At 46.9% G+C, this 17,656-nt stretch overlaps 1 protein-coding gene and 1 long non-coding RNA gene across 5 annotated transcripts in view; both read left to right on the forward strand.

Annotated features, from left to right (window-relative positions):
* The window catches only part of CFAP58 (cilia and flagella associated protein 58), a 56,823-nt gene extending 52,725 nt beyond the window's left edge, over nucleotides 1-4,098 (forward strand). Inside the window, exon 18 of the mRNA XM_084526688.1 lies at nucleotides 3,049-4,098. Within this exon, the coding sequence (XP_084382814.1) occupies nucleotides 3,049-3,169 (121 nt within the window). The 3' untranslated portion in view covers nucleotides 3,170-4,098. The remainder of the gene's footprint in view (nucleotides 1-3,048) is intronic.
* Nucleotides 4,099-6,525: 2,427 nt separating this feature from the next.
* Nucleotides 6,526-17,656, forward strand: part of LOC311439958 — a 62,061-nt gene continuing 50,930 nt past the window's right edge. The window contains exons 1-3 of one of the 4 annotated variants that reach the window (XR_014695109.1): nucleotides 6,526-6,808; nucleotides 16,074-16,139; nucleotides 16,863-16,997. This is a non-coding gene — a long non-coding RNA (uncharacterized lncRNA). Of the gene's footprint in view, nucleotides 6,809-11,788; nucleotides 11,839-12,084; nucleotides 12,487-16,073; nucleotides 16,140-16,862; nucleotides 16,998-17,656 lie in introns of those variants that run through there. The other 3 variants (XR_014695110.1, XR_014695111.1, XR_014695112.1) reach the window with 3 other exon arrangements.

The following is a 17,656-nucleotide window of genomic DNA, read 5'->3' on the forward strand; positions in this document are numbered from 1 at the left end:
ATGGCCTTCCTGGAGCTTTAGGATCAATATGTGAGGCTGCCATAATGCCTGATAATCCATTTCCAGCAGCTAAGTATCCTCTTCACAATAGTTTTAATGTTTCCATTTTGGACCCTGACATCATGTTTCTTTCTGTTCACCAGATGAGAAGAAATTCACCCATGTTTTGTTGTTACATCGCACCTGGAATTAATTCCTGTCGTAACGATTGAAAAAACAACTTGTTAGGGCCATAACTGTTCTCAGGAAAACAAAAACATTGTGCGAGGTGGTGGCGACTGAACCTCGGCCTGTTAATTGTACACAGTGAATGGGAAGTTGTGATGCAGATCCATTAATGCCATGCTCATTGCAGTGTTTATAGTTTCAGGATAGCGATATCTGTCGTTAGTGCAGTTCATCAGGTTGTTTTTCTTGTGGACGTGGCTGTAGTCCTATGAGCACGGTGTCTCTCTAATATCTGTGTTTAGGAAGTACATTCATCTGCTGCTGTTGGTGCTTCTGCAGGGCAACTACATCTCAGTGCTCCCACCTGAGGCTCAGAAGCTACCAGCGCTGTGCTGCCAGGCTTGACTTGCACTTTTCTTTGTGCCTGTGGCAGCTGAGAGGTCGCTAGGTGCTGGTTCTGTGCTCTCCTCTGCCCTCCCGGTTTTGTTCCCCAGAAGAAAACTGTTGGGCCACAACCTCCTTTGAAAGACAGTGTGCTCCCCAAGGCAAAAATGGGCATACCAGCCGTGGTTCTGTAACCTCGAGACTCCTCTTCGCATTGCCCAACAGCAGTACAAAGGAAACAACCTTGTTCTGCTGCCTTCCTTTGCCAAACTGCCAATTGTGCATGACATGTCTTTTGCTTTCTGCAATAAAGAGCTTGTTCTGCAGCCAGACCCGTCCCCAAGGAGTGCTTTGCCCCTGACACGCAGCCATGCCGCATCATCCCCGCCTCAGACTGAGCAGTCCAGGCACAGCTGGGCGTGCAGATGCTATTTAAAGAGTCAGGGGCAGTTGATTCTTACAATCTCAGGTTGCTCTGAATCCCAGCTGAGACAAAACCACTGACTTGATCTCCATCACGCTGGCTAATGTTAACATCATGTCTGAAATAAATGTGTCTACTTTTGCTAATAAAAAGAGGATCCTGTCGGGACGATAGCATTAGCAGAATTATTGACTACACTGGTATGAAAGAGAATTAATGCTCTCAGATAACCTCACTCAAAGGTATCATCTAAAGCTTTTATTGATTTGCACAAGACAGTTCTGGTTTTTGATTTAAAGTCTTGATATTGAATTAATGCAGCTTGCCATGGGATGCTAAAGGAATATAATGAGTGACAACAGGAATTTAGCCTTGTTTTGTGTTCAGGCTGAAAATGCCTTGTTTCAGACTTTGGGTGTGAATTTAAAATCTTTTTCTTCTTTTGGATTCCAAATGTTATCTTTTCTAGATGTCTTAGGCTTTCTTTTCCTCACCCTTTCCATTTTTTCCATTTTCTCCTTCTGAGTCTTGTACCCTTTCTGCTTCGTTAATTTTTCTAATTGCTTCTAGCACTAGGGTTCCAGTTTGATCTTTGTAAGGACTGGTGAGAAAAGACAAAGCTTAAATCCACATCAGAGACCTCATCCTGAAATCCTACCTATGTAAATAACTGCTCTGAAGAATGTCAGTAGTAGCTGGGAGCTTATCACACGGCTACTTGCACATTAATTCTACATAATATATCACAGTGTTCTGCTGTACAGAATTTTCCATATTGATGAGCACATCTGTTGGGTGTCTCCATGGGAGCAATGAGGTCAGAATGAGCATGGACTCTGGATCATTTTCTCTCACCAAAGTTGGAAGCCCAACAGTGGGATAGGACGAGCCATCTAAATGTAGCATGTTAGCTCGTAGTGCTGTCAGCTGGCATGCCCATTAGTGCTGTACTGATGTAATTAAAAACACGTACAAATGGTTTTCATGGCTATGTTCATCTGAGCCATCTTCTGCCTATTCTCCCACCTCCATATGAGTTAAATTTGGAAAAAGAGGCATAACTAGTCCTCCTACAGGGTTTCTCTGAACTTCCTCCTCTCCCTGCACAGACAGTAATTTTTAGAGACAAACTATTAATTCCAGGGGGTGTTTTTTCCTCCCTCACTGGGGACTGAGTAAGGGTGCTAATGTGACAAGGATAGACTTTGTGAGAGCCTGGTTGCACTCACATTTTTGTCTCAGTCTCGGTGACTGTAAAATAAAAATAATGGTACTGGCCTTCTGTGTAAAGCCTTGAGACGTCTACTGTTGTGATAAACTACTACATCGCAAAGCTCCACTTTGTTAATTTTAAATGTCTTTGGGCCTGTTTCTGAAACCTCCAGGTGTATCACAGTGAGCCTGAAATACTGCCCTTTGTATATGTTCTGCTGTGCTTACCTCACAAACCTCATTAGAGAGGCACCAGCTAACCCTTGTTCCCTCCTCTTAAGGCCAACAAATTCAAGCCTTCCTGTATCCTCAGAAAGAGCAACTTCCTGGGGCCATCGGGGCGCCCACAGCATAGTGTTAATTTTTCTGCAAATGTCACAGGCAGGGTAATTATCACTAGAACTTTGTTAAAACAGAAAGACAGATAATGCTATTTATTCATTAAAATTCAAGAAAGAAAAAGTATCTCCACGTTGAGCCTTTGATGAATGCAGCTGTTTGTTTGAAAACAAATGTATACTTGCTAGAATGGGTTGATAATTAGAAATCTGAAGTCACGGAGCTCATGTACAAACTTGCTCTAATGAGGTGCTCTGACCATTTTGGGGAGTGGCACTAAGCTCATTTATTTCTGATTTTAAATAATTCCAAAAATCATCAGTAGTCTTGTAATTAGATCCAAACAGACACCTAGTTGTGTCAGTTTAGCCTAACAGGCTTTAATCAATGAATTTTTAATGATCTCTTGATACACGATTGCATCAAAGAAACTTTGGAGGACACAGATTTCCTTCGTTTGTAAACATCGCTGGGCAACAGAATGAAAAATGTATTCTCTTTTTCTTTGTTTCTGTTTCAAGGGAGAAGGAGCGATCCTTGGCTGAAATGGAATCTGAGTTTCCACACCGCAAGCCTGATGTTCCTCGCTTCACTGGAGGGGGCTTTGCTCTCAGCAGACCCCTTCCCCGAGTCACAGCTTAGCAATGGACTTACCCCATTCCCTTCTCCGGTTTCTTGCTAAACGCTGTGCCGGGCTGTTTGACAAACTAGAACTGAGAAAGAAATTCAGAATCAACTTTCATTCTGAAATCACTCTATTGCTTTCAGAAAACGGCATTTTATGTTAGAATTAACCTACTTTTGGTTTAGAAACAGTGGACCAAATCTGCCTATGTGGTGCCATCTGAATCCTGTCCTGGTGGAAGTGAATAGTGGAGACCATGCTGATTTTTTTTCTCAGCACTGTCTCTCTTTATTAAGCACAGTAACACCACAAAATGCCTTAATATGTAGAGCTGTTTCCCCTTTATCTACCTCTGTTGTAAGCACTCACTTCATTTATCCTCTAAGTAAAAAGCACCTGAAAGAAATGAGAAAACAGAAAAGAAAAATTAATAAGCTGATGTTCCAAGCCCTACTGAGCAAATGCAAAATTAACAACTCTTTACTTAGATGTACACATGTACCAGTTCTTTGTGCAGGTAGTATATAATTTGGTTTATTCAGTGTTTGCTACAGTTTTTTGTAAGATCAAGGAAGCTCGTGGCTGCAATGTGCATTATTAAGACTGAGATTCTGTTTACTCTGATAGACGCAGTGACATAATTATGTCTGTTCGGCTGGGGAGGCTATGCACACTGACTGGGACACGCTGTTCTCCCACATAAATCCTTCCTAGTGAGTTAAACTTGGACTCAAAACATGGCAAACTTTACTCTTTAATTTCTAGACACTTGGGCATTTTTGTAACTTTCAGAAATTGTTTTTGTAATACAGCGGGAGCCCTCCAACCTTTTCAGCCAAAAGAGATTTAATTACCATTCATTAACAAGTGAAATAACAAAGTCACGGCATGAGGTGCTGAAGTATAGAAAACTTTCAAGCTGTAAAATAAAATGTTTTGAAACTGATTTGTACATGGAAGCTCTTTCTCAGCCTGGGGGATAAAAATACTTGTCCAAAGAGATATGCTGATAAATATTTCACATGCACAAAAAACCCTTTGCAAAGATTTTGTTCTTTCCTTTGGTGGAATACATAATTAAATATTAAAGCTACTGTGGGAAACTTTTAATGGAAGTGTTTAATTCAAAGGAATCAAGTTAAATACGACAGGGATCTACTTTCCTTTTGCACAGGGGACCAGAACACTTAGTCATCAGATCCATTGTATTTTTCTTTTGTTCCCAAAATAACTATTATTGCTTTTTCTCTGTCAAGTGCATTATTCCAAAGTTATCATTTTAGGGCAGTCATGCTGTCTGAATCGTGTCTTTTTTGTATCTGACATGTCCTAACTATAAAGTTAGGATAATTGAGAATAACTGATGGGTGCTTGAGTTTGATGGAATCCCAAGGAGGTTTTAATGAAGCTTTTAAAAGTCAGTATTTGTTAAGGTCCTGGGTATTCAGTCTAGAGCTGGACTCTGCTATGCTTACTGACACTGGGAAGTAATTTGTACTGCAATAAATCAGTAAATTCACATTAATTAATTCACATGAATAAGAGAGAGACAGTTACTCTCTGAGAACACCATCACACTGCAGAGAAGCAACTGGTTTGTCACGCTGAGATGTGCAGCATGCCCCTAACTCTGCCAGAGGTAACACAGCTGTGCACATCTTTCCCTCTGTTTGGTGTCAGGGTTTAGAAGACGAGCCGTCACGGTGGCTAGCAGAGGTCAGAACAAAGGAAGGGGAGCCAAGCAGATGGAATACGTTCGCTAATTTTTGTGAGTACACTGACAAAACAGGTTCTTTTCCATCTTTAGATGTATTTAATAGTAACTTGTGTTACATTGGGTGATCTGTTTTTACAGTAAGACAGACACTCCATCCCCAGCTGGGTCTTGATCTGAGTTGTCCAGTCTCTAAAATGGGAGGAATAGTGTCTGCCTACTGATTTGCAAAGGTGAATTAACTTGTAAGATATAGCTATATTAACGTATAGATTTAAGTTAATTTGTAAGAATTAACACTAATAATTTTTCATAAGAAAAAGTGCTTAATCTTCTAGGTGAAAAACAAACAAACAAAACCAAAATAAATTAAAAAAAAAAAAAAAAACAACCAAAAAGGATTGAAAAGAAATATACTTTTCTTATGCAACGTGGTCTTCCTGCCTGGAGAGCTAAGAAGCAAGTGCAAGAAATACCACCTGCAAAGTAGGGGAGCTTTTCTTGTGGACATCCACAGTTCTGGGCATCCAGATTTGAATGCATTGCCTACTACCTCCACTTTTATTGTACTGTTTACTTACTACAGGGAAACTAAATTCACATGTTAGTTTGGGGAAAAAGACAAGAACATAAAGACATCAAATTGTTGCCAGTAACTTTCAGCATAATCAGGAATAGAATAACTGCAGCCAGCTTGATTTATAGTGCCAGAGAGTCAAAAAATATTTCTGAGTTCACGTAATAGAAGGGATTAAAGCACACCAAATCCACCCCCCTGGTCTATAAAAGTCAGGAGCCTGAAAAATCTCTCTGGATGCCTGTGAACCCAGCTGATGCAGCGGCGCTTTTAGTGTTCAAGGATGTGGCTCACACAGCAGGGAAAGGCAGAGTGTTAATGAGAGAATCATTTGTTCAGTCACTTCTGCATTGTGAGCAGCAGCTCTGAAGTGCTTCTCAAAGTTGTGTTGCAGATTGATATTAATTGAATTCCCATCCATGCAAGATGGAAGTCTAGAAGTAGCAAGGGTATCTTTAACTTCAGGTTCCTGCAAAGATATGTGAAAAGATGAAGACGAAGGGCTATAATCCGTAGCAGTTAAGTTAAAAGAAATCTTTCTTGACTTTAATTGGTTTGGATTGAAGCTGTAGTAGTTTGCACAGTAAATCTATCCTGGCACCTTTTTCAGTAAGCAAAGTTATGTGTTCATTTGCAATATGTAGACAATATTTTAAGTAACTTCCCATGTTACTGATCTTCTCTAGCAGGTGTGTTTTCAGCACATTATTTAAACGTGACAAAACCAATAAACTGTACACTGAGCCATCCATTCAAAGGCTCGCACAACCCTTCTGGGATCACCTGTTAGGCCTGACAGCACACGAAGCCTTCCTTTACCCTCAGGTTGTGGACTGAGAGCAGCGTGAGCACACACCACACACCCACTAGCACGTCCTGCTGCTATAAACTGGGGAAGCCCTTGAGTGAACAGCGGTGAAGAACAGGTCACAGCTCAGCTTCGTTGCGTTGAGAGCCACAAACTCCAGGTCTAAAGCAGGCTGGGAGAAAGTAAGGACTTGGCACCTGCAGGCAGGAGCTTTTACTAACACGGCAGGGCAGAGGGTTTGCCCTGAGTGGAGCAGCAGGTCCTGGGGCACTAATTGGCCTTAATGGCCCTGACCAGCCTCACCAGGGCCCAGGGGCTCCATTTAACGAGCCCAGCCCTGCCGCTCTCCTGGAGCACCCAGCAGCAGGACAGAAAAACAGCTTTAGTGCTATCTTTATAAGTAGATTAGAAGTGTGAGCTACTGCTGCAGGATGGAGAGGGGTGGGCTGTGCGATACGGGGGGCTCCAGGTGCTGGGAACCCTGCTGCCTGCCCTGTGTGTGAGGAGCCACCACAGAGCTGCTTGGCTGCGTGTCCCAGAGCCCTGTCTGTCTGCAGGTGGGTTGGCAGTAACTGTGTGAGTCCTTCGTGCCTTCGTCTCAGGCTGCTGTATTGTATCTTCGTGTTAAAGTGATGCTGTTGCACCTCAAGTAAGCTGCAGGAAAGAGGAGAGAGAAATAGGTCCTGGATTTACTCCTTATCCCCTGGATAAAGTTATGAGAGGGTGAAGTTTGTAGGGGAGTTAAAAAGCAAAACCAGTTGGGCAGCAAAACCAGTATCTGCCACTTTTTTTTGGAAACATTACGGGTGTTTCTTGGAAGCTGGCTCATCCCAACTATCTTTATCCAAATTAGAGTCTCTAAATCATGTGTGTTTGCATTTAGGCACTTGAGCAGTTGACTATTATTTCCCTAGCAGGTGGTTCAGCTGTTGTGCTATCCCCACTAGCAGAGTGTATTTTTAGTTTGTTTCTAAAAGCAGTAGCTTTGATCCTGATGCTCTTTCTCTTCTCCACTCGCCTAGTTTTTAAGCAGCCCCATGCAGACCAGCCTGGCTCCTCCTGCTGTTCAGCATGCAGAATGCTGTCCTGGGACAGTCCCATAGGCTTGCTTGAGGAGCTTCCCTTCCCAAAAAGGTGAAGCTGTGCCCATGGCAAGTGTGGATGTGAAGGCTCAGGGCAGGATCTGCAGGCTGTGCTGTACGTGGCTGAGGCTGGGGACCTGCCTGCGGTGATCTCCTGTCTATGGGATTTGGGGTGTTGGGAGCTGAGAGAGGTGCTGGGCTGATGGGATTTCACAAATATGGTATTTGTGAGATCATCAGCTTGCCTGACATCCAGAGAGAAAAGAAGGTGGAAGAGTGGTTTTAAAGGCTCTTAGTTTTGCAAGCTGGATCTTGGCGGATCTGTGCTCACCTGGCCACCCTGGAGGAGCCTCCTTTTCTTTTGGTGAGCACTTTAATTTGCTCAGGTGTGAGGTGGATGCAGCAATTGTGCTTTCAGTCAGCCCTGACTATTTAAACTTTCCAATTCTTCACAGCAAGCACCATTTTTCAGGGCTTTTTCTTGGCAGAAGACTAAGTAGCAGTAATTTAAAGCCATTTTAATCTGAAATGAGAATCTCTACATGGGGTTTGAATGCACTTCAAGTTAAGTATGTGTTTGCAACTTTTGTTGCTCCCTCTTAATTTTCCGAGTGTGCCTGTAGAAACAGGGCATGTTTGTGTAGTGGCAAAACATTGGGATAGCTCAGCCTCCCTCAGATCTGTGGGCTGCAGGGTGATAGCTACAAAAATAGTAGGGGAGAGATGTATTCGGTATTGGTGCTGAAATGTAGGCAATTAACCTACATCTAATTTCTCACCTTAAAAGAAAAAAGTGGTCAGCATCTGCTATCTTGCCTCCTCAGGAACACCCTGAAACTTTATCTCCAGTACAGAGCATTTCTGGAGGAAAAATGCATGGTTTATTTAACTTTTTAAAAAATTTATATTTATTTCCAAGTGCTGTGCCCAGCTGCCATGGGGAACCACAACTTTCTGGGACCACTCTGACATCTGTGTGATCAAAAGCAGTGATGCCAGAAGTTCTCCTGTGGCAGCTGAGCAGCAGGAACTGACCACAGGCACGTTCCTCGCTGGCCCCAATTGCAGGGTAAAACATGTTTGCTTAAACCACCTTTGTCACAATAAATGAAAAGGTGCCCGAAGCAGCAGTTTAAACAGACCTGCTCTGCCTTGCAATCAGGGCACGCTAGGAGCAAACACGCATTCAATTCCCACATTTATCCTGAAGGGTGGTAACTCGCAACTCTGCGAGCATCCTCAGAACTGCTTTTTTTTGCTCTGCAAACCTGTGCCCCCTCGCAGCCCCTCACACAAAGGGTGAGCAGCCCTAGCTGGGGCTGGCCAGGCAATATGCTTTCTCATTTCCGAGTCTCTGTTTGAGCTGCCTCATCCCTTGTGATTTCTGTGTTATCGTTTGGATGTATTCCCTCCTGGCAGGTTAGGAAAACTCATCACTGGAGTTTTATTTTAACAGAGTGTACAAAAAGTCTTCTAGAAATTACCAGGTCCCTTGCTGATTCAGAAGCTGTAGAGGAAAAAGACAGGAAGACATGAAATGTCTCAGACCAGCCTTCTTTGTTAGCCCTGCGATGCTTTATTTGCTTAGTTGTGAGCTATTTGCTAAGTCCTGGTGCTTGCACCAGTCACGAATTTGGAACAGCTTCAACAGTAAGTTTTTCTTGCCAAAGTTCTTCTCCAAATTCCTTAAAGCAGCCTCTGTTTTAGTTTGGTTTTGGAGTGGATCCTGTTGTTCTTGTTGCAGAACTGGGTGTCTCGATTGGTATGCAGAGCAGCAGACGTGTCAGAGCCATGCGTATTAACTGCAAGGAGTGAGCAATTAAGTGAACTTCAGTTACACAAGTCAACAGATCTCTGCTTGAGTACATTAGCTGAGGATTTAGCGTATTTCCATTTGCATCTAATCAGGTGCAATTCCTCCTTTGCTTTTAATCTGATGTGTACTCACTGGATCTAAGTCTGATTTTTATTTTTTTTTTCTTTTCTTGAATCTTTAGTGTTAATATTGAACCTTGATGGCAAACAAACCATTCCCATGCCAATTGCTGTCCTCTGGTCAGTCATACAGGACGAGCAGCCTGATGCTCTGGGTGGATATGTTGGGGTTGTCCTCAGAAATGAGGCATTTCTGTCTTATGGGAGTCTGGAGGCTCTTGTGGTGGGGTTTCTGGCTGGCCTAGCTGTGGAGACCCCTGGAGGATCCTGATCAGGCACTGAGGGAGGATGGTTGTGTGAGTGATTATTTTGTTGGTAGTGAGGCAGTGTTTGAACACTTATTCCCCTTCATCTCCACAGCTCCTATTCCACCCTTGTGATACAGGGCAGTTGGTTAAAATACCAGGGTCTGTGGGCAAGATGCTGTATTTTGTAACCCCTGGGGAGACCTCATATTTCTGTGGCAGACCTGACTTCTGCCCCTCTCCAAGGGGGCAGGTGGCTGTCCCCATAAGGCACCAGCTGCCCCCGTGTGCCTGGCTCTGCTGTGAGGCCTGGGGGCAGCAGGGGCTGAGCTCTGTGCTCCCACCCGGCCCTGCAGCCTCTCCCCACAGTGGGATGTTGGTTTGGGATGCTCGTGCCCAGGGCCAGGCGCTGTGCTCCAGCTGCCTGCGGTTTCAGAGCTGTCAGTCACGCACCCTTCACAAGCACTAAAATTCAGATCAGGCGCTATCACGGGAAATTACATGCCAGCATCACTTGTCTGATCAAGAGCTTCACCTTGTGCTCCCGGGGGATGTGTCTTATAATTTACTTCAGGCTGAGGGATTTTTTTTCCCCCTATCTGCTTTATTGCAAGCTAGCAGCACACTCCTGAAGCCACATGCTGCCTGGGACATCTCCCTGCCTGTTTCCTTTGCTGGCAGCTTGTGGATTTCTGCTGGACTTTGACCAAGTTTTGAAGCTGAGGCCTTGCTTTCTTTACCCATTTATTTCATTGCTCTGGCAGCTCCATTTTCCCATTGCCACCCCATGTCCCATGCCTGGGCTGCTGACATGGGGGGTGCCCCTCTCCTCTCCCCCAGCTCCTCGCTGCCAGCTCAGAAGATGGCTCTTGTCTAGGACCACAGCATCCCAGTGCCACCAAATTGTCCACCAGGCTATGGCCAAGCACTTGAGCAGCCCTGTAGGGTGATGTGTTCAGTCACGGGTCAGGGACTTTCCTAGTGTCCCATCTGGCCTGGTGCATCTTCAAAACCTGAGCTTTATCTGCCCTTCAGGGTGCCTGGGGAAACCTGTGCACCCACTGTCCTTTGGCTGAGTGATCCTTTGGGTGTTAGGGAGCACATGTGGCGCCAGCCATGGAGGCCTGTAAGGCTCTGGAACCTTCTAAAGCCAGACAAGGAAGGGGGCCAGCACCACCACACAGACCCTGTAACCCTACTCAGGAGAAGGACCTGCAGTGCGCCTCAGGAAGCACGAGGTGACTTCTGCCCAGCCCGTGGTGGGGTCACTCAGACACAGGTTCAAGCTGTGTGGGATCCCTGTGCCTCTTTGACAATCTTCTGGGCCTTCAGCCACAAGGAAAGGCTTCCCTGCCTTGGGGTGCAGAGCTGAGAGGTGCCTCACAGCCAGCACCTGAGCTGGGTCCTGCATGGAGCATCCTGGCCCCAGGCACTTTTCCTTTTTGACTTGCTCACGAATCAAACCCGGTTTGAATGCAGAGCCTCAGGCCATCTCTGCCTCGATTCAGATCTTACAAGCATAGCTGCAAACCTACCAAGAAGTTTTTCATGTGTCTGCTTTCTCTGTGGATTCAGCGTAGCAAAGGCCACATCTAGGTGAGATGCTTCATCCTTCTTTTTTTTTTTTTTTTTTTTTTTTTTTTAATCTTTTCATCTAATACACTTGTCAAAGGCTTGCAGGCAGCTGCAGCTCAAATCACTCTGTGTTTTCTTGTGATTGCTTTGCCTGATAGCGTGGTGAGTATTTGCATCTACTCAGTGCATGATAGATGGTTGGATTTGTGCTGTACACTGCAGTCCAGGGGTATAAATGTATTTAAGTAACTTGCTCAGCTTAAACACCAGCACTGTCTGCTGCTCCCTAGTCAGCATCATGGGCAGAGAGAGAGAAAATAACAGCGGTAATTGTGGTGATGGAGTGTCACTGGCAAATAATATGAGCACAAAGACTGTTTCCAGAGATGGAGTATGACTGCTCTGTAACTCCTATTGAGCTTTTGAGGGAGGACAGGCTAAAGACCCCATTCAGGAGCACGGAAAGTGTGAAGGGCTGGGAGTCTAAGCAAATATTAGCACTTGATAACAGTATATTTCTATATTAACAAAAAAAATCACAAAGGCAGGGAGGGAAGAACCCTAATTGTCAGAGATGCAGTGACCCCAGGAGTACAAGTGGTGGAACTGCTCCCAGAGCCCAGTTCAGCAGTGGTGATCAGCAGCTGCTTGGCTCACGGGGCTGCAAGCCCAGCTGAGGGCTGGGTACGAGCCACCACAGTGGATTTAAGGTCCCTCCACACCATTTTGAGTGCCAGCTGGGAGAGGTCTGTAAGTGGCTTCTTACAGCCCTATGTATTTCCAGGTGGAGGGAGTATGTGCAAAGCAATGATGGAGAGCAACCAATCCCCAAATCCAGCTGGTGTCAATCAGGGAAATTAAAATAACAAATGAGAAGGACAGGTGCTGTCAGTCTTCCTGGAACAGAGAGTGAGCAAAAGGGAGCAAGCTTGTTTCCTGTGTGATATGTACTTGCTTTCAACACTGATGACATTTTAGTTTGCTTGGTGAGCAGGGGATAGAGATGGACTAATGAGGAGTGGAAAGAACTTGGGATGCAAAGCCAGGGACTCCTGGGAGGCCCAGGAGGAACATTTGCATAATCTTAACATCTTCCTTTGGCTCAAATCTCTCAAGTCTCCTTCCTGGGAACTTCACAAACTCTTTCTTCAAATGCTGCAATAGCAACATGCTTCTCTCACTGTGACACTCAGGATTTCAGTGGGGGTTAGATATCTTCATCCCATGCAGCCCTTTTGTGGCTGTATCCAGGCTCAGTTTCTGTGCCAGCAGGCCTCTGGTGTCATGCAGGGGCTGTGTGTGCAGCTGGGCTTTGAGTGCTGGAGCATCCTCCTGGGTCTGTGGCCCCATCGCGGGGCAGGGGTACAAAGGGATTCACCTCCTTGAAGGACACTGCAGGTAGGAGCAAGCTGGTCTTCTCGCACCACTTGTCTTTGTTACTGACACACAAATGCTGCGACACCCTCCTAGGGTGTCCTCTGTGCACGTTTCATTCAGGAGTGGCCCTGTGTGTAAGGTTATTTGGGACAGTTAGAGGAAGAAGTGTTGCAAGGTGGTCTAAGTCTGAAATGCTGTCAAATGAGAGCTGCCCAGGCAGGCTCTTCCCTCATGCGGTGACCCCTGGGACACTTCAGGGCACCCAGGGCCCAGCCTGCTCTTTGAGGTGTCTGTGACCGTGCTGTGTTAGCCCTGGCAGGACTCTGCGTGGGCTGGGGTGCAGCCCTTGCTCTGAATGTCACTGCTTCCAGCTTACCCAGAGGTGGTGTGAAGGCTGCAAGGCAAACCACAGGGCTGTGTGGCTGTACTGCTCCTCAGCACTGCTGCGTGTGCAGGGTAGGGAAGCTGCTCTGGCTTACACAACTGTGGTTATGTTTCCCTCCATCCCTAATTTTATTTGTTACTTTTTTTTTTTTTTTTTGCCATTATCCCCTTTGGGGCTATATTTTTTATTTAATATCTAATTCATTTTTAAAGGCAAACTCATTACTGTTTTGGAACTGTGGGTAGATTTTTTTTTTATTATTTTGTTAATACAGCAGCCATAAGCAATTTTAAAGCACTGCTTTACTATATAAAACGATCTTCCCTTATGATCTGATGTTGATGCTGCAGCCTGATTTATTTTGGAGAGCTGCAGCAAATGGCAAATGCTTAGAAGCTAATCATCGCGTTGGTGATGGACGTATGGGTAGAGTATGCGCAGCACGTCTTTAAAAGACAGGCTGGTGAGGCTTGTTGTGCTCTGCAGCCTGCATGTGTGGTGCTTTATGCCCCTTCTTGCTGCCAGCCAGGGCACGGGTTCGAAGGAGTGGAAGCCTGGCTGGGTCTGGGGATGCAGGAGGAGCTGGTCAAGGGAGATGCTTGGGTATGAGGTGAGATGAAGCTTTTTGCTGGGCTCCTCTCCTGCACCATTGGTCGTGTGTGCTTATTCTGAAGGACAGAAACGCTGCTGGGTGATGCTCAGAGGATGTGGGGTCACTGAACAGGGACAGGCCCTGGGCTTGTGCCACGCTTGCTGCCAGGTGTCCGAGTGGCACCGCCCCAGGGGATGCTTGGAGCTGTTGCACCATCATTACCTGACGTGGGGGGATCGGTGGGGCCTGCAGCAGTTCCCATTTGTGCTAATAACAAACACTGCACGGCTTTTAGGCAGTAACACTTCCTTTTCTCACGTGCTGAGGCAGCTCGGGAGCAGAGTGTGGCTGTCAGCCTGTGCAGGAGGAACGGCCGGCTTCAGTCCCCCCTTCTGGAGCCCTTGTGGTCTGGCTGGGGAGATGGTGAAGGAGATGAGCCTGAAGCTCTTACTTGTGAGGCTGCTGGAGGCCTCTCGGAAGCCAAGACTTTTTTTTTTCCTCCTGGTGGATGAAATGCAGGCAGGGTGGCGGGTGTGCTGATGGCATGTTTGAAGCTTACATCAAACACTTCTGGTCTGGAAACATCTGAGGAGCAGGGTGCTCTCTGGCCCTGCTCTCACCTCCAGGCTGTGCAGGCTGCATGGAGATGCCCAGCCTTCCCCAGGGATGGGGCTGACCTCCAGGGCTGGGCTCTGGTTGCTGAAAAGATTTGCCTGGGCCATGTGAGATGTGGGGCAGGGGGGCTGTGGGCAGAGCCGGATGCTCAGTGCTGGTGCTCAGCAGCTCTGCAGAGCCCTAGAGCAGGAAGATGCTGGTCAGAGAGTGGGTAACAAGGCATTTAGGGGCACAAGGGGTGGGTAATGTGTCCCATGTCCCTGTTGGTCTGCCCAAGTTGAAGGTGGGACAGGACTCATCCTGGAGAGCCTGGGTGCTGTGAGCCTCGCAAGAAAGGAGCAGCTGAAGAAGGCAATGTGGTGGGAAAGAAAAAATAGCTGCTCTGCTCTGTGCAGGGGCTGCTTTTGCCTTTTCAATCAGCAATGGGGAACAGCTCCTGAGCCAAGCAGCTGTGCTCTGAGCTGACTTGCACCATGCTTAGCCCAAAAACTTTATGCTCCTGTGTGCATTGTAGGGGAGGTGTTGACAGATTACGACTGATGTTGAGGCGAATGATTTCGTGATTTCTACAGGACCTTGCTCTTTACTCTGATTTTTTTCCACCTAAGTATGTCTGGGAGAGGTTATTCAGCTGTTTGGACCACTGCTTTGGTCTCTTGTGCCTGATGTTTCTGAGCTGGGAGTGTGGAGGGAAAGCAGAGCCACTTGTCTGTTCCCTCTGCAGCTGCCCAAGGCACTGAAGGAAGCAGAAAGCTTCCCTGTAATTGCTGGAGAGGTGTTTGTCCTGTGTGAGACTTGTCAGCTTCTGGACGGTCCCCAGATGCCTGTGTGCTTGCAGAGACCAGGAAAGCTGGAAGTGAAACGGCAGCCACCAGAAATGGAGCGTGGGTGTGGGCAGCCCTGGGGGAGGAGGTCCTGCCCCAGCATGGTGAGCTGGCATCTGGGGAAGGACAAAACCTTCAGTGATGAGTATTCCTTCCCCGACTGCTGCTTCGTTGCTGGTTGAGCTGGAAGAGCCTGCAGAAAGCCTTTGGGTGCAGACGGAGGTTAATTGTGCTGCTTTTCTCCCCAGCCCACCTAATCTTTGCCATTGATGTTTCTGCAGCCTTTCCCTTTAAAATTAAGGCTATTGTTTTTCCTCTCTGCCAATGAAGAATGTGATCTTGGAGGCACAGACTTTTCCAGGCAGTCTTTATGAACAAATACGAGCGTTCAAACCTTGAATGAAGTCTTATGGCTGGCTGGGGACTTTCTCAGTTGATATTCTGTAGCAGAATATGCTAAAACTTGAACCTGAAGCTCTGCAAATACCTCTGCTTCTTTCCATAAAACTTCCAATGAGAAGTACTTTTGGATGGGAGGCACAATTTCTGGCTGGGGCAGGCAGGGAAGCCCTGGTGCTGGGCTGTTCCTGTGTGCTGGGGGATGCTCTGGCCACACCAGCCACTGTTGATCTGGGTGCCTTGGTGGTGGGAGAGGCACAGCGGGTCTCCTGCGGGGCTGGTGGAGCCTCAGCCTTGTTTCATGACTTGTCTCCTCTACAGCATCCCTCCTAACACAACATGAGCGGGGAGAGCAGCAGCTCTTGGAGCCCTGGTGGGTCTCACGGAGGGAGGCAGGGGTGGGCCTTGTGCCAGTTCATAAAACAAAGCTGCTCCTTAAGGCCAAGCTAAATCAGCTTACGAAGGAGGGATTAAAAAGGAGGCAGAGGGCAGCTACAAGGAGAATGCCACCAGAAAGCCGGCTCTTTGATTCGGGGTCAAAAGCAGATTTCGATGCATTTGGGCTCTAAGCCCTGTTAAGTGCTGCTGCAGGCAGGCTGGAGCCTGGCGACAAGCACTAATTTTGAGAGATTATTCCTTGCTGGTGGACAATTACACACTGATCTCAGCAGGAATCTGAGCATGGCTAATCTAAATGGCCTGGCATTTTGCTATTCGGGAAGCAATGCCTCTTGATTTGTTAATGTTAGAGAGCATTTACCCTGCACAATGAAGGTTCAAATGTTCTCCCCAGGTTTCATTACTTCTCGGGTTTGCTCGGTAAAGGCAGGAACAAAATGCCCGCGCATCGATGTTGTTTGTAAGTAGCAGAAAATCGCCCTGTTAATGTGGGGAAAGGCTCCTGCTTGTGCGCTTGGGAGGCTCCTGGGATCAGGCGTCTGGCACCAGCAAGGGGCTGCCTGGGGTCCCTAACAGCTCCTGGGGGTGCTGCAGCTCCTCTCTTCGAGCAACATCGCCTAAATGTCTGTGTCAAGGGGCAAGACCTCGTCCAGCTTGAGTTATAGCTGCTGGGTGCTGTGAACTCACCTACAACGAGATCTTAGATACGACAGCAAGAACAGCAGAAACATCAGAGGTGTTTGAGGTGGCTGCTGCCACGAGGTGCCTTTTGGTGTCTCGTTCCTCATGTTGCTGCATCCCCAGGTGGGTGAGCTGGGACCCGGTCTCACCACGTGTGAAGTGCTTCCAGTACATCCCCAGCTGGTATAAAATGCCGTAAGTGCTGCCTGCAAGGGAGTCGCACTTACTTGCACCAAAAGATTTGCCTGTGAGCATCCAAATTCATCGGAGAGCAGCTTGTTAGTAGCACCTAGATACTATGGTAATTGGTGAGCTATAAATACCCGAGCAGACATAATATTAAACAGGCTGTGTCATCAATTAGTTAATGACAGAAGCATAGAAATGTTGGATAAAAATAACCTGTGATAGCACAATCCTTTCTTCTTACCCCCTCCCCTACTCTCCCTACCCAGAAGCGAGCAGCTCTGGGACACCTCATTTTTTACTGTTAATAATTTAGGAGCCGTAATGTGCTGTGATGAGCAGCGTCTGATCTGCAAAACATTCGCTTTTCCTGATTGCTTTGTGCTTCCAATCCTCCACGAGTCGCAGAGCTGGTAAAAACAAGAGGATTTGATGCTGAGAATCCTCTCGGGTAATGAGGTGGAGAGCACGGCACGGCTCCTAGATGGGGTTTGTTTAATTCTGGTGGTGGCGCTCCCACGGTGGCAGCAGCTGCCTGTGGTGTGCAGCAGCGTGGCCTGACAAAGGGCACACGGGCTCAAGGGATGGGGAGGGCTCCAAGGAAAGGAATTTAGCACTTTCCTTGTTCCTTGGGCTGGGATCTGCGGCTGTGAGTCAGACCCTACAAACGCAGCCTGGCTCTGGTAAAAACAGCACATTTCCTTCATCGGTTTTGTTTAGAATTGGCTGCCAGGTTTCAGGAGTCATGGAGGATCCAAGGAAAGGAGGGGGACAGACTGCCCAGTGCGGATGTGCAGATCCCATTCATGAAGGTTAACAGCCTAAGAGCAACCTCAGCAGGTTGCCAGGAGAAATGGGAACGCAGCTCTCAGGCCCATGCCCCAGCTGCTATCCTATTTTTTCCTTTCTGGCAAGAAAACACTCATGATGTGAAAGTTTGACCTGATAGCTGGAGCCTGGAAACCATTTTATTCCCCCCCATCTTACTTCCCCTCTGATTTAATAATAGCTCAGCATCCCTTATATAAAACAGCAAGATGTGTGAGCCCCAACTCTCTATGGCATTTAAACCACATGGGCGCAGAGCTTGCTGCTGTGCTCCCTGCCCTG

Source organism: Aythya ferina (genome assembly GCF_964211825.1).
Source record: "Aythya ferina genome assembly, chromosome: 7".
Classification (NCBI taxonomy): Eukaryota; Metazoa; Chordata; class Aves; order Anseriformes; family Anatidae; genus Aythya; species Aythya ferina.